Source organism: Ailuropoda melanoleuca, chromosome 12 (assembly GCF_002007445.2).
Source record: "Ailuropoda melanoleuca isolate Jingjing chromosome 12, ASM200744v2, whole genome shotgun sequence".
Lineage (NCBI taxonomy): Eukaryota > Metazoa > Chordata > Mammalia > Carnivora > Ursidae > Ailuropoda > Ailuropoda melanoleuca.
In genome coordinates this window covers 23,932,330-23,947,112 of record NC_048229.1, presented here as the reverse complement: position 1 = coordinate 23,947,112, position 14,783 = coordinate 23,932,330, and the positions used below count along the sequence as shown (strand labels likewise).

The window sequence follows — 14,783 nt, the reverse complement described above, 5'->3', positions numbered from 1 at the left end:
CTGTTCAAGGAAAGCACAGAAGGTTCTTCACCCATGAGCTGGGGGCCATTTAATGAGATCTAACCCATCATCCACACAGTGTAGAAAGGATTGAGCTGTGATGACCAGTGTCTATCCTACCCATTTGCTTGGAAGGCTTTTTCCTCATGTGGCTCAGTTGGCCTTTAACTCTGATCCCACCTGAGTCTTCCATGTTGGTAACAGACAATTATTACACCCAGGAAGGGAGGCCTGAGCAGGGTGGGGGATTCCCCCAAACATCTCATTGTGCTAGGGAGTACTTGAGCAGCCCTGCTGTAATCTTTGATGACTGCAAGCCTGTTGGGTTCTGCCTCTAATGTGGCTATCACTCCTTGTCTCCTCTGGGCTTTTGGGAAAAGTCACCCTAAGAACGGAGAGCAGTAGCACTGCCTTTCCATTCACTATGCAGTGTGCATGGACACTGCACGCCGAAGCCTCTCGTGTCAGAAAATTCTTGGTCTTTCTTCTCCCAGGTCTCCTGGAAGGGCCCAGGGGAACATATATAGTCCACCCACAGGTTTTGGTAAACTGCTTTTGTACTATACAAAATGTTTTAGGAAATGGCTTCTAACATAAGATCAAAAGCCACATAAAAATCTGAATATCTTGTTCTTCCCAGAAAGCCAAGAGATCTTGGAAACCCATATTAACTCCACCATGTTGTCTCCCCACCATTAAAAAGGACAGATTTCTTTGGTTGCTACCAGAAATGGAGTAACGAACGCCATGGCTATGTGATTCTCTAAGAACTCTGGCTACTCACATAAACCATTCTCTAGACCATGAGCTCTATCGTCTTGATGATGAGGTTCTTGTGTGGTGATAGCCATGAGGTTCTTGTGTGGTGATAGCCATGAGGCAAACAGCTCAGGGAGAATACAGGACTTCATAAAACATTCATCTGGATTTACATTATGGGTGATATACAGGTCTGCAGGTCTTGAGAAGTTCTTCACTCTTACCTCACTTGGCCATAGTCATCTGGAAGGTTTTTTTTTTCTTTATAAAGATTTTATAAGTAATCTCTACGTCCAACATGGGGCTCAAACAACCCTGAGATCAAGAGTTGCATGCTCTACCAGCTGAGCCAGCCAGGCACCCCAATCTGGAAGTTTTTGATATAACTTTAGAACACCCAAGTTCCCTCTAGTTTAGCAGTCTGCTCCAAACCCAGTGTTTCTGTACTAACAATGGCTCCCAAATCACCCCTGTAGATCTCAGATTAAGTTATACTTGCCCCATCCTTTGTGGGGCTCAGTAGTTCCAACACTTATACAGCTGATGGAGAACTGTGGTGCTCCTTTGTCCCCAGTGGCAGTGCTGTAATTTACTAGTCTCCCCAACTCCCTATTCACATCCATTGTTTTTCTATCCACATACAGTATCCACTGGGCCTCTACTGGTCTCCTAGGGTCTTATCTCTTTATTAGGAACCAGAATACAGCTTCTCCTCAGTTGGGGAAACCAGACATCTCTCTAGGAACTAGGGACCTGCCTCCTAATCTAAAAGACCATTCTAATGTTGCAGACTAGCATCCTCCTTCTTCAGGAGCTCTCGGCCTTCAGGTAACTCTGAAACATATGCCAGTATGTTCACTTTATGAGCCGTTCAGTTTTTCCCAGTCCTTCAGATGCACTGTAAAGTAAGCCATAATAGAACACAGAGCAACTTCCTATGTTCTTTCTACACCCTGAGGCAGATGTTGTTGGGTGCCCTGTCTCAGCCATCCCTCACTCTACCCACTTTTTTTTCAATCTACCCCATCAAAACCCCCAAGATTAAAGGTGATGTGAGGGGTGCCTGGGTGGCTCAGTTGGTTAAGCATCTGCCTTCAGCTCAGGTCATGATCCCAGGGTCCTGAAATCCAGCCCCACATTAGGCTCTCTGCTCAGCGGAGAGCCTGCTTCTCCCTCCTCCTCTGCCTGCCACACCCCCTGCTTGTGTACTCTCTCTGTGTCAAGTAAATAAATAAAATCTAAAAATAAATAAATAAAAATAAAGGTAACTTGATGGGGGCACCTGGGTAGCTCACTTAGTTAAGCATCTGACTGTTGATTTCGGCTCATGTCATGATCTCAGGGTTGTGATTTTGAGCCCTGGATCTGCTTAGAATTCTCTCTCCTCCTCTGCTCTCTCTTAAAAAAATTAAAAAAAAGGCGTGATTACTAAGGTCTTTATTATCATGCAGAACAGAAAAGACTAAGATAAGCGGTTCCAGGGAAGGGTGACGTGTAGACTCAATGGACACATAACTGGGGTTACATGCAGACATGACAACATCCATGAGGAATGTGCATCTTTCTGAGAAGCCCAAACTGGACATCCCTTGAGGCCCCTCGACCAGCATGGGGTAAGTTCACTTCCTAACTCTTCCAGAAGCAATGGGAATGAAGCCATTCTAGTGGGCCCAGGACATTCTTGTTTCCCTCCAGGAAAGGGGAAGGGAGGCACAGGGAGCTGTTTTCTCCCTGCATATGTAGATGACTGCTGCAAATATTTGGATCGGGGCAGGCTGGAAAGCAGTTTATGCTCCAAAGGGGAGAGAGCTCAGCCCTGGGCTGCTCAGAAAGGGCAGAGTACCTTCTGAAGCCTTCTCCACACTAGTGGTACATGCAGGTAACTTCTTTGTCGGTATTCTGCTGCATGAAGTTTGACTTGGCTGAAGATCTTCTCAGAAGGACCATCTCCATAAGGCTCCATTCAGTTATGAATCCTTTTATGCTGAGCAAGATTGCAGAGGCGGCTGAAGATTTTCCCACAGTGGCCACACTCATAAGTTCTTTCTCTGGTATGAACTATCTGGTGTCGAACAAGTGTAGATCTTTCACTAAAGGCTTTCCCACATTGGCTGCACTCATAGGGCCTTTCTTGCGTGTGAACTCTCTGGTGACGAACCAGGTAAGAGTTATTGCTGAAGGCTCTCCCACATTCACTGCATTCATAAGGCCTTTCTCCAGTGTGAACTCTCCAGTGATAAATGAGGCTGGACTTTCGGCTAAAGAATTTCCCACATTTGCTGCACTCATAAGGCCTTTCTCCAGTGTGAACTTTCTGATGTTTAATAAGAATGGAGTTCTGGCTAAAGAATTTCCCGCATTCACTACACTCATAAGGCCTTTCTCTTGTGTGAACTCTCCAGTGCTCAATGAGAGTGGAACTGTGAGCAAAGGCTTTCCCACATTCACTGCACTCATAAGGCCTTTCCCCAGTGTGAATTCTCCAGTGCTGAATCAGGCTGGAGCTGCGGCTGAAGGCCTTTCTACATTCACTGCATTCATAAGGCCTTTGCCCCGTATGCACTTTCTGGTGCTGAATGAGGGTAGAGCTATTGCTGAAGGCTTTCCCACATTCGGTGCACTCAAAAGGCCGTTCTCCAGTATGAACTTTCTGATGTCGAAGGAGGTGGGAGCTTTGGCTGAAGTCTCTTCCACATTCACTGCACTCAAAAGGCCGTTCTCCAGTATGAACTTTCTGGTGCTGAGCAAGGTTGGAGTTATTGTTAAAAGCTCTTCCACACTCACTGCACTCATAAGGCCTTTCTCCAGTGTGAACTCTCCAGTGCTGAATGAGGGCAGAGCTGCGGCTGAAGGCTTTACCACACTGATTGCACTCATAAGGTCTCACTTGAGTGTGAACTTTCTGGTGTCGAAGGAAATTGGAGCTTTGGCTGAAGGCTCTTCCACATTTGCTGCACTCAAAAGGCCTTTCTCCAGTGTGAACTTTCTCATGCCGAGTGAGATGTGACCTTTTATTAAAGGCTTTCCCACATTCACTGCACTCATAAGGCCTTTCTCCTGTGTGAATTCTCTGGTGATGAACAAGTGTGAGTTTGCGGTTGAAGGTTTTCCCACAATCACTGCACTCATAATGTTTTACTCTGGTGTGAAATTTCTGGTGCTTCCTCAGTTTAGAAGGGTGACTGAAGGTCTTCCCACATGCTTTACACACGTGACATGTTTCTCGATCATGATATTTTTGGTGATTAACAAGGGTTGATTTCTCCTCTAAGGAATTTCCAACTGTTGGGCATCTAAATGGTGTCTCTTTAGAGTGAGTTCTCAGGTGGTTGAGGAGGGTGGAGGTCTTCTGAAAGGCTTTTCCACAGTTGCTGCACTTAAAGAGTTTCTGTGTAGTATGGACTTCTGGGAGCTGCTCAAGATTAGAGCTGTGTGAAAAGGTCTCCCTGCAATCTGTGGTCCTTTGTGGCTTCCTGCTACTGTCAATGGCTGAGTGCTGGAAGAAGTCATGGGTGTCCAAGGCATCCCTACCACCTTCCTCACAAGTGAAGGGCTTCTCTGATAGGTGGACTGTAAGATTTTCCACAAATGAGTCCTTGTCCTTGTCCCATCTGAAGGGCTTTTCTCCACTGAGCTCCTTCTGGTGCTGGTGAAGGTTTGCACTGAACCAAAATTCTCTTCCACATGTTCCACATGTGTAGAGGGTCTCCTCAGGATATGTTCCTTGATGTTCATCCAGGTGCAAAATGTCTTTCAAGAATGGGCCACACATATCACAGGTGTCAGCCTTCTGGGTGGAAGGATTTGCACTGGGGATCCTGACCTGTGACATCCCTTCTACAGAAGTATTCTGCTTGGAATGGGCCCCCTCATCTTCCACTCTATGCCAACAACCTGAAAGCAGAAAAGTGTGACTGACATATACAGGAGTGGGTCCAAGGGATGGGACAGGCCAAGGGCCCAGAATAAGAGTGAAGAGCCTACTGTGCAGGACAGGGCCTAGACAAGCTACAGAACAAAGAAGGCCTTACTAGAGGCAAGGACAAAGAGGAGGACAAATCCACACACAAATGGCCAATAAGCACATGAAAAGTTGCTCAACATCAATAGTCATTAAAGAAACACAAATCAAAACTACAGTGAGATACCACTTCACACCCACTAAGGTATCTATGGGAAAACAGACAATAATAAGTTTTGATAAGGAAGTAGAAAACTTGGAATACTCATACACTGCTGTGGAAATATAAAACGGTGCTGCCAATTTGGAAAATACTTTGGCAATTCCATTTCTAGTCATCTACCCAAAAGAAATTAAAACATACTTATGCAAAAACTTGGACTTGAATGTTCATAGCAACATTTTTCGTAACACCCAAAAAAAGTGGAAACAAGACAAATGCCCAATCAACTGGCAAATGAATAAACAAGCTGTGGTATATGTACACAATAGAATATTATTTGGCCATAAAAACGAAGTCCTGATATGTGCTACAACATGGATGAACCTCAAATATATTATGCTAAGTGAAAGCCATTCACAGAAAAACATATACTGTGTGATTCCTTTTATATGAAATGTCTACATAAGCAAATATACATAGTCATAAAGTATATTAGCAGTTCCCTAAGGCTGAGGAAGAAGGGATGAGGGATGACCTTACCAAGTGAGGTCATGAGCTCAAAGTTCTCCAGCATCACATTGTGGTACAGGTGCCTCTGGCTTGCATCAAGAAGCCCCCACTCCTCCTTGGAAAAGTACACGGCCACATCTTCAAAGGTCACTGGGCTCTGCAATGATGAGAGAACTAAGCCAGGAGGCCAATGGATGGGCTGAAAAACAAACAAAATAGTTAAATGGACTCATCCAGGCCCTTCACCTATGACTCAGAGTTCTGCCACATCTACCACTGGTATCTCCTCTTCTTGTGACCCCCTCAGTCCATCCTTCCCTCACTCACCTGCAGCTCCTCCTCCTCCTCGGGCCCCCACCTCAGAGGAGATAAGAGGCCCTGGCGCCACTGGTGTCCCTTTCTCCTTGTAGTTCCACTGGCCACTGTATCCAGGCCAACACAATCCAGAGGAACAAAAAGCAGGTGGACATCAGATGCTGTCTGAGCTCTGGGCTGGCCAAGAACCCCTCCCCCAACTAAACAAGCTCTCTTGTGTTGTGTCTCTTGTCTCTCAAGATGACACCTTCCAAGTATAAAAAAATTCAGACTCTCTTTTCTCCCTTAAGTCTCTAGTACCAGGGCCCTGAGCACACTGGTTCAGATTCCCTTACTTCGTACGTGACACTCTTTGGACTATACCATCACCATATCTACACACACACCCCACCCCCACCCCAATCCCTGTCCACAGCACAGGACATCTCCCTGGTCCCTATATCCCACCATACACATAGCACACCCAACGAAGGCAACCAGGATCCAACACTGAGCCTGGCTTGCCCCACATCTCCAAAACCATGACTGCCAGAAACAGCCATCACTTCTAGTTAATGCCTCCACTCCTAGCCCTGTGCTTCAGCCTTCAGCTCCCCAGAACCATGAGTAGATCTTAAATACCCCTGCTCTCTTCCACCTCTGTCCTTGTACATGCTGTCCCCTCACCAGTCATAGCTGTTCTCACTCTTCCTACTAGAGAAATCCCAGACCTACTGCCCCCCAGCCTTGGCTTGGGGACTCTTAGCTTAGACTGACCCTTTCTGCCCCTGATGATTCTCCAGCCTGACACCCACTGCCCCCCACCCCCAGGCCCCAAGGAGGATGGCCACAAAAACCAGGGGAGAGGTAAACCGGTCTCACCTCAGGCCCCACTGTCATTCTACCTCTGTTACTTTCATGCTTCATTTTTGCATCCCAGGTCTAGTCTCTGGTCAGAGGCTTGGTCACCATTCTGGTCAACCCACAGCCACTCATAATGTCCACACACAAGTCTTCATCCCTTGGATGTCTCCAGCCTGGGCTTTTATATAAAGCATACCTGGCACCTCAATTTGGGAGTCTGTAGGATACCTCAAATACAATATGGCCAAAACCCAACTCTTTATCTTCCCTCTGATATCGACTCACACTAACTTCCACAACTGAAAAACCTATCTGGGTCAACCCTCATATCTCACTATCTCACATCAGGAGATCTAGTCCACCCTAGTTAAAAAGTTCAAGAGCCAAAATTGTTTCTCCTACTTCCACGTTTGGTCCAAAAGCACACACACCTAAACTACTGCAGTCACTCAATGGAAGACCCAGTGGTCTTCCTGCCTTCAACCTCACCTCCACTGCCCCCTGACCAAATCTGTTCTCCACTCAGCATCCAGAGGGAGCTTATTAAGACCTAAGTCAGATCACCTCCCTTCTCTGCTCTAAACTTTCCACACTCCCACCACACTCAGAATACAGTCCCAACTCCTCAGCTTGCCATTCCAGGTCAATACTGGTCCCCCTGCTATGTGCACCGGACAAAATACAGACCTGCAGTTCCCTGAACACTTTCATCTTATACTCTCCAAGAAATTTGCACATGCTGGTCCCTGTGCCTGGGACACCCTTCCAGACCTTATCCCATAGGATTCCAGAAATGTGAATGTTAGGGGGAGGTCATCAAGAGGATGTGACTGCCAGTTGACCCATGCATGAGCTGGACCTGGGCAATGGGAGGCTCTTCATCACCTCCGGTCCTTGGAATGTGTATTCTTCCCCACTCCCAGAAATTCCCCCAGGGACATAGCCTTGAGATTGTGATGTGGTGCTGAAGCCATGTGGATGGTACACATGACTGAACCAAAAGGTCTCTATACTGTATAAACTTAAGATGGAGTGGGCTGATGTGGAGGTCTACTCTTCTTGTGGCTGTCCAAGGCAAGCTTGCTGTGTACCTGTCCTTGCTTATTAAACCAGCCACCAGATTAAACCTAATCTACAGTGACCTGCCTCTTTCTTTACTCTCTCCCTGCCCTCCACCTACGGGTTTGGTGTCAGATTATAACAGGAAAGCTCCTGAGGAGGTTGCCAACTAACAGGGAACCCCTCCATATTACCTCCGGCCTGGATTCCGGATGCTGGGAAAAGTGAATCTCTGGGCTCCAGACTCAAGTGTAGGTGAAAAATTCAGGACACCACTATTCTCTGTACAGGGGCTCCAGGATCAGGAGGACAGGGATCCCAGCGGGTGAGGGGCTGGCGCACCCTCCACTCACCTGCCCCGGGTCCATCAGCGACGCTGCTGGCCTGGTCAGTCTGTGGGTTGGGCGGGACCGTGCGAGGCGGCGACAGGGACAAACAATGAGGACTCAATCAAACCCTCAAACCCCCACTGGCCGAGGTGACCGCGGGCTGACGGTCGCACTAAAGGCCTTAGTCTTCCCCAGTACGGAATGCACCCAAGGACCTGGGAGGCTGGGGGCCATGGGACGAAGACGGAGTGTGGAGCCTCGTTACCTCCGTTCTACATCCGGCGAAACCACGGCTCAGGAAGGAGGGGCCATTAGCGGAGGGGTAAAAGTGCGTGCAGTGCTACGACGACGGTGCCGGCACTTCCCGTCCCGCATCTCTGGTCCCAGCGGCCGCCTGCCAAGCAACCCACCAACCACGAAGTGAAGAGTGCCATGGCGACGACGGAAGTCCCGCCCCATCCTCTGCCGCTCACGAGAAACGCCCAGACTCGGATCAAGCCGCGGCTCGAGGCCCGCAGCCCACTACGATACTAGGTCCCTGAGCCAGTGGCGGTGCGGCTGGGTCGTTGCCTAGGTGATCAGGGCTCGCGGCCGCCGCGGCGATACTTACGCGACGCGAACTACATTACCCAGAAAGCCCCTCACCGAGCGTCCGCTCAGCGTATCCCAGTGAGCACCCAGGGGAGGGGCGTTTCCGAGCGCATTGTCTGTACTCTGGCCAATGATGGGCTAGGGGAGGGGCGTTTCCGGGACGGCCGCAGTCTTCGGGTCGCCACTTCCGGTATCCGGCCGTTTCTTTGGCAGCTTGCCGTACTGTGTGTTTCGCCTGAGGGACCTTGCTGCCAGGCTGTGGACAGTGTCTAGGAGGCTCCCTGGGCCTGCGGGCGTGATGAGTGAGCGGATTGACTAGTTACGGCTGAAGAATTGTGTCCTGGCCCCGACCCGGCTGGACTCTTGAGTCCCAGTGTCCTTAGTCCCCGACTGAGCTCCAGGCCTCGGTGTTCAGGACAGTGGAGCGTTCGCACGTGCCGAGTCTTCATTCCAGAATCCAGTATGTTAAGAGGTAGAGGGTACAGGCGGAGGGATCTGCATGTGCAAAGACTCGGAGGTGGGACTGACCTGAGGGACATTCAGGAAAGATCTGTCTTCCACTGCAGGGAACCAAGAGCATGAGAGGAGTCCCGCCTTTATTCCCGGGTGCTGGGAATCATAGAAATTTTTTAATAGAAGAGGAATGTCCATGATCTGATTTGGGATTTTGAAAATATCCCAGTGAATACTCGGTAAACATACTAAGTGAACACACTGGTGGGAGAGGGATTGTGGCCAACCTGAAAACAGGGAGATTCATGAGGATGCTGCTGCAGTATTCATCGGGACAGTTATGATGGTGGCCTGTCCAGAGCAGAAGCAAGAAAGGTGAGAGAAGTGATCAGATTTCAGTTATATTTTCATGTTGGAGTTGATGAGATTTCGTGCTGTATGTGAGGAGTGAATGTAAGTGGTGGATAAAGGACCATCCCAAGGGTTTAGAAGGAATCGGGTACTACTGCTCATTGAGATGGGAGGTTCGCAAGAGGAGGATGTTTTTGGGAAGATTAGCACTTAGGTTTTGTAGATGTAGAGTCCGAATTGTCTGGAGACCTCTGAGCGAGGGTGACACATGTACCTGTGAACACACAGGGAGTTCTGGTTTGGCCTCATGTCCAGGCTGCAGTCCAAAGAAGGACCCGAGAATGGCATTTTGGAAGGAGAGTCTTAAGTTGTGCTTACAGATGGATGGCTCTGAGGTGAATGTGAGGTGTCCAAACGAAGGACCAGTGGCTAGATGGAGGAGATGGGTGCAGAAAAAGAGAACCACTGTCCAAAGATCAATGGATCTGGGGACAGTGCACATCCAGGAGGAGGGCCCACCCTCAGAGGGTGAACAGGCATGTCAGGGGACAAGGTTTGGGAGACATAAGGGGAGGTGGCTGGCAGGACAGCCTGGGGCTCCAGGTCCCATGCCCAGTGCTTAGATCACAGCCATCTGCTCCCTGCCCTGGTATTGCAAAGCCCATTGACCTTTAAGGAGAAGATGCGCATCTCTCTTAGAAAAAATTGGGCTCCTTCATAAGGCATAGTGGGGCTACTACCATGGCATGGTCCTGTCCTCACCAGTTAGGCCAGTGTGTTCCCCATGGGATGTGCTGCTGGCCCTGGTGCTGGCCCATGTTTGATACCTCTTCTCTGAGACTGTTGCATAAGCAACCCCAACTCCTTTTGCCTTGCGACCTTTTTATCATGGTCATGGGTCAAAAATATCACAACCAGCCTAGGAGATCACATCCAGCTTGGTTATTACCTGGCCAAGAGACCCCATCAGGGCCTGTTGCTTTTCTGTCCCCTCTGTCAGGAAAAAAAACCTCCAGCAGGTTTTCTGCCAGCTGTCTCTTGTCAGCCCCTGTGATGGCACATGAGTACTGACATGGTCATTGATTGTGGGGACAATGAGCTTTTCTGCTGAGATCTTCCCTGGTTCTAATATTTTGTGAGGTTGAGTTCTCCAGATGCATAGGTGGTCCTCACCCACCTTGCTCTGTCATGGGTAAATCACCCTGACATGGGGTTGACCTCTCACAAACCACTTCTCACAGTCCCCCGTAAGAATGACTGTCTTCACTACCCTAAATGTGCTCACCCAAGTTGAACTTGGCAAGGAGACCCAGACGGGGCAGCTTGAATCATTTCTTGACCAGAGAAGCCCATGGAGGACCAGTCCTGGTCAGTGCAAAACTGCTGTGGGAGGGCCTGTAGCAGTGGGCTGATCCCTCATCTGGTGCCTGACCTATGCCTTCTGTTCCCCTGGTGCCAAAGTGAGTAGCTATGCCTCTTTTCTATCATTCTGACCCCTTTCTCACACTCCATTCTGCTTTCCCTTGACTCTTGTCCCCTGCTTGATCCCTCTGTGTCCTTTGCCTTACAGACTTTCTCCTTCTCTCCTCTTCTGATCAGGTCCCCCACCAGGGGCCTCCCCTTAACATGTCCTGAGCTGATACATATATTTAAGTAGTTCTTGAAAATTTGTTCCTGAATGAGACTGCTTGTTCCCTCAAAGGAAGGTGGACACAGTGTCAGTGGCTGGACGACCCTCACTGCACAGCCCCTGCCTATCACCAGGCCCTGCCAACTCGACGTTTTGCAGAACCCACAGAGAACTGACACTGAAGAGACACCCAGTAAACATATGGTACCTGGAGAGGTGTTCAATCACCAAAAACATTTCAGAATGGGAAAAAAATCCCAAGTACGTTGGGAAGGTGGGGAGGTCATCACCATCCTCCATCCTGAGAAAGCAGAAGTACATTCATATCTTCAAATGTTGTGAGTGTAGTAACATGAGAAAGCCTCCAGTCAGAGCTCTATTCCTTTGAATGCACCAGAATGTTCTCCTTGAGAAAGCCTTTATAAAGGCAGGGAGTATGGCCCACCCTTGAGCAGATTTTTTCCTTTGCCCCTGCACTAAAGGACTCAAGTACAGAGAATGTGGGCATCTGCATCCAGAGCTCCATTCTTGTTATCACCAAAAGATTAATATCAGAGAACAGTTGTACAAAGGCAGTAACTTTTAAGAAAATACTTAACCCATTTCACACAATCCCCATTGGAGAAAGGCATAATGAGTATAGCTGATGTTGGAAAGCCTTCTCTCACAGATTTAATCCAGTTTTGCAGCAAGTTACTGCATTGGGAGTATAGTGAGTGGGAGAGCAAAAAGCTGCAGCTCCTGCCGTGTTCTGCATAATAATAACACTGGAGAAAGTTCCTGTGTGTACAGCTGGCATGGCAGAACTGTTGGCCGCAGCTCCTGCCCTGTGAACACCAACAACTTCACTAGAAAAAAGCCATTTGAGAGCGGTGAGTGTAGTAAAGTCTTCAGCTGCCGTATTCTTTTTTTTTTTAACATTTTATTTAAATAACCTGTTTTAAAAACTTCATTCAATATAAAAGAATTGATACTTGAGAAAGACCCTACACGGATAGCCTTCAGCCACAAGTTGGACCTTGTATAGAAGAACCTCACCTGGGGAAATACTCCATGACTGCCCTGTGTGTGGGGAAGCCTATAGGGGCCACATTGTACTTTGTGACCACTTGTCGCACTGCTGGGTGCTGTGAAAAAAGCCCTTCTGTGTTTGATGGTCACCTCCTGTTGTTCAGCATAAGCAGTCCCTGTTCCCTGCTTGCCTTACCCTGGAGGGATAGTGGCAGCCCTGCACCCATTGAAGTGGTATTATGGTGCTCATCCCTGACTGAGTTTGGCATGGACGTGACTCCTGCTCTAAGCAAGGGGCCTTATGGGGTAGTTTCTAGCTTCTGGGTAAGTTTCCCATTGTTTATGGACCTTGTGAAATCTACCTTTGACATCCATGGTGACTTCATTGAGTTTCTTCAGGTACTCCTAACAGTTTTTATGCATTCCTCTGGTCACCCAGCTCTGGTACCATGACCTCAGACTTCTCTGGACCATTTGATAATGAATATATCACCAGTTAATTCGCCTTTGATATTAGAGTCTTGTTTAGCAGGAATGCATTGAGAACATGACAGAGGTGTTCTTAGATTGGTCGTCAGGGCCCCTGTAGCACCTCACAGAGGGCCCAGCAGCAAGGCATGGCGCATCCGTGTCCAGATGTGACTCAGTTTGCATTTGTAACCCATGTTCCCTGGCAAAAAATGAAGCCTGTCCATTCGGAAGCTTCGGACCTGGAGTTCACTTAGAAAAGGCAGTGGTTGGTCTGGAAGAAGCAAGGTGTTGGTCTGTGTTTCAGGGAGTGTCTTTCCCACCTCAGCAGTGTTGAAAGGAAGCACCCTGAAGGCCAGATCCTAGTAATATATCACCCACTCATGTTTGTATCAGAATGAAATGAGTACTGTTAATGGGTAAAGAAAACAGGAGTGTGAGGAAATAGGACATGGGGGAGCCTGGCACACCATTTTGATGTCTGGGCCCTTGTAAGATGAAGGGTTGGAGACGGTCTTAAGGATCTTTATATCTCCCAGAGCTGTACTCCTAACCAATGCTTTATGCATTCCTGTTATTCTTAGTGGGCCGGATACTTTTGGTTATCACCATGTGGTCAGGAGCTCCAGGACTGTGAGAAAGAATAGCCCATAGTCCTGTTTGTTAAGTGGCTTTATTGAAGGGTAATTTACATATTATAAAATACACCCATTATAAGTGCATAATTAATGACTTTTAGTAAATTTATGGAGTTGTACAACATTATCTTACCCCATTCCCATTGCCTCAGAATATTCCTTTGGACACTTTTATAGCCAAAACCCACTCCCATCCCTGGCGTCTGGCAACCACTAATCTATGTTATGTCTCTATACTTTTGGCTTTTCTGGATATTTCGTATCAATGGAATCATAATATGTGGCTCTTTGTGTCTTGTTTCTATCACTTAGAATAATGCTCTTGAGGTTATTTGTGTTATTTGTATATATTCCTTTGTATGGATATACCACAGTTTATTTATCCATCATTAATTGGTAGATTTTGAATTGTTTCCAGTTCTTGGCTATTATAAATAATGCTAGTAGGCACATTTGCTTACAATATGTTTCGTTTTGCTTCCGTATATTCTGTAGGAGCCCAACGGCAGGCTGCCCCAAGATGGGCTGCTTTGGCATTAAGATTATTTTGACTTAAAAGTAACCAATTTTTTTTTCAGATTTTATTTATTTATTCGACAGAGATAGAGAGAGCCAGCGAGACAGGGAACACAAGCAGGAGGAGTAGGAGAGGAAGAAGCAGGCTCACAGAGGAGGAGCCTGATGTGGGGCTCGATCCCAGAACGCCGGGATCACGCCCTGAGCCGAAGGCAGACGCTTAACCGCTGTGCCACCCAGGCGCCCCAAAAGTAACCAATTTTGATTACTTCAAAGTAATGAAAAGCACCTGGGTGGCTTTTCAGTTAAGGCATCTGACTCTTAGCTCAGGTCTTGAGGCAATTGCGTTCTGCCCTGTGTATAGAGCCTACTTAAAAAAAAAAAAAAAGTGATCAAAACCCTGGGTGGTTCAGTCAGTTGAGTGGTTGAGTGTCTGCCTTAGGCCCAGGTCATGGCCCTGGGGTCCTGGGATCGAGCCCCGATTCAGGGTCCCTGCTCAGCAGGGAGCCTCCTTCTCCCTCCCCTCCCTGCTCCTGTTTGCTCTCAAATAAATAAATAAAATCTTCCAAAAAAACAAAAACAACCAGCAGATGCTGGAAAAGCTCTCTGCCTTCTCCCCCGCCCCCCACCAAACTGCCTAATTTACATTGGAAAGGAGAGCCTGTAACAGGAAGAGAGCTATTAACAGAGACTCCCTTTACTTAAGGAATTTATCTGCACAATAGAGCAACTTTGTGTTTCCAAGCCTTTCCTTTCACCTTCTTGCTGGTGGGCATTCTCCTCTTCGTATCCTTGCCCTCTACCCGTAGCTCCTGTAAGCTTCATGTTGCCTCACTGTCTTTGGAATTTCATGTCTGTTGATTCCCATATGTATACGCATTAAATTTGATTTTCTCCTGTTAATCTGTATCATGTCAATTTGATTCTAACTCCAGTTAGAAGGACCATAGGGCAGAGTAAGGGGTTCCTGCCTGACAAATCCTGGGAGTGGAAGTGCTGAGTCATATGTTAAGTTCATGTTTCTCCCTCTACTGCCAAACTGTTTCCAGTGTCTGTACCATTTTATATTCCCTCCAGCTCTGTAGGACTGTTCCGTTTTCTCCACCTTCCTGCCAAGACTTGGTGTTGCCATCTGTATTTTCCTAATGAATAATGATGTCGGGGTCTTTTCATGTGCTTTTTAACT

The 14,783-nt window shown here is 47.7% G+C and overlaps 2 protein-coding genes across 10 annotated transcripts in view; one reads left to right on the top strand and one right to left on the bottom strand.

The window, feature by feature from the left end:
* Window positions 1-2,180: 2,180 nt before the first annotated feature.
* Window positions 2,181-8,620, bottom strand: ZNF132 (zinc finger protein 132). Of its 8 annotated transcripts, none has more exons than XM_011234615.3 (4): window positions 8,205-8,620; window positions 7,964-8,003; window positions 5,424-5,592; window positions 2,181-4,653 (listed from the first exon to the last, which is right to left on the bottom strand). In XM_011234615.3, the coding sequence occupies exons 2-4, from the start codon at window positions 7,976-7,978 to the stop codon at window positions 2,723-2,725; spliced, it is 2,115 nt and encodes a 704-aa protein (XP_011232917.1). In that variant the 5' UTR covers window positions 7,979-8,003; window positions 8,205-8,620; the 3' UTR covers window positions 2,181-2,722. The 8 variants fall into 8 exon arrangements, with proteins under 8 accessions (XP_011232917.1, XP_019663372.1, XP_019663371.1 ...); XM_019807813.2 differs by having other exon boundaries at window positions 5,424-5,550; XM_019807812.2 differs by having other exon boundaries at window positions 7,964-8,620.
* A 132-nt stretch (window positions 8,621-8,752) lies between these two features.
* LOC100466053 (zinc finger protein 324A) overlaps window positions 8,753-14,783 on the top strand; it is a 45,436-nt gene continuing 39,405 nt past the window's right edge. Inside the window, exon 1 of one of the 2 annotated variants that reach the window (XM_034672839.1) lies at window positions 8,753-8,990. The gene's annotated coding sequence lies outside the window, so the exon portion shown is untranslated. Of the gene's footprint in view, window positions 9,359-14,783 lie in introns of both variants that reach the window. The other variant, XM_034672838.1, reaches the window with a different exon arrangement.

Coding starts and splice junctions, on each gene's coding strand:
- ZNF132 (XM_019807812.2), bottom strand. Junction 4,654..5,423: donor TGAGCTCATGACCTCACTTG/GTAAGGTCATCC, acceptor TTCTGCTTTCAG/GTTGTTGGCATAGAGTGGAA.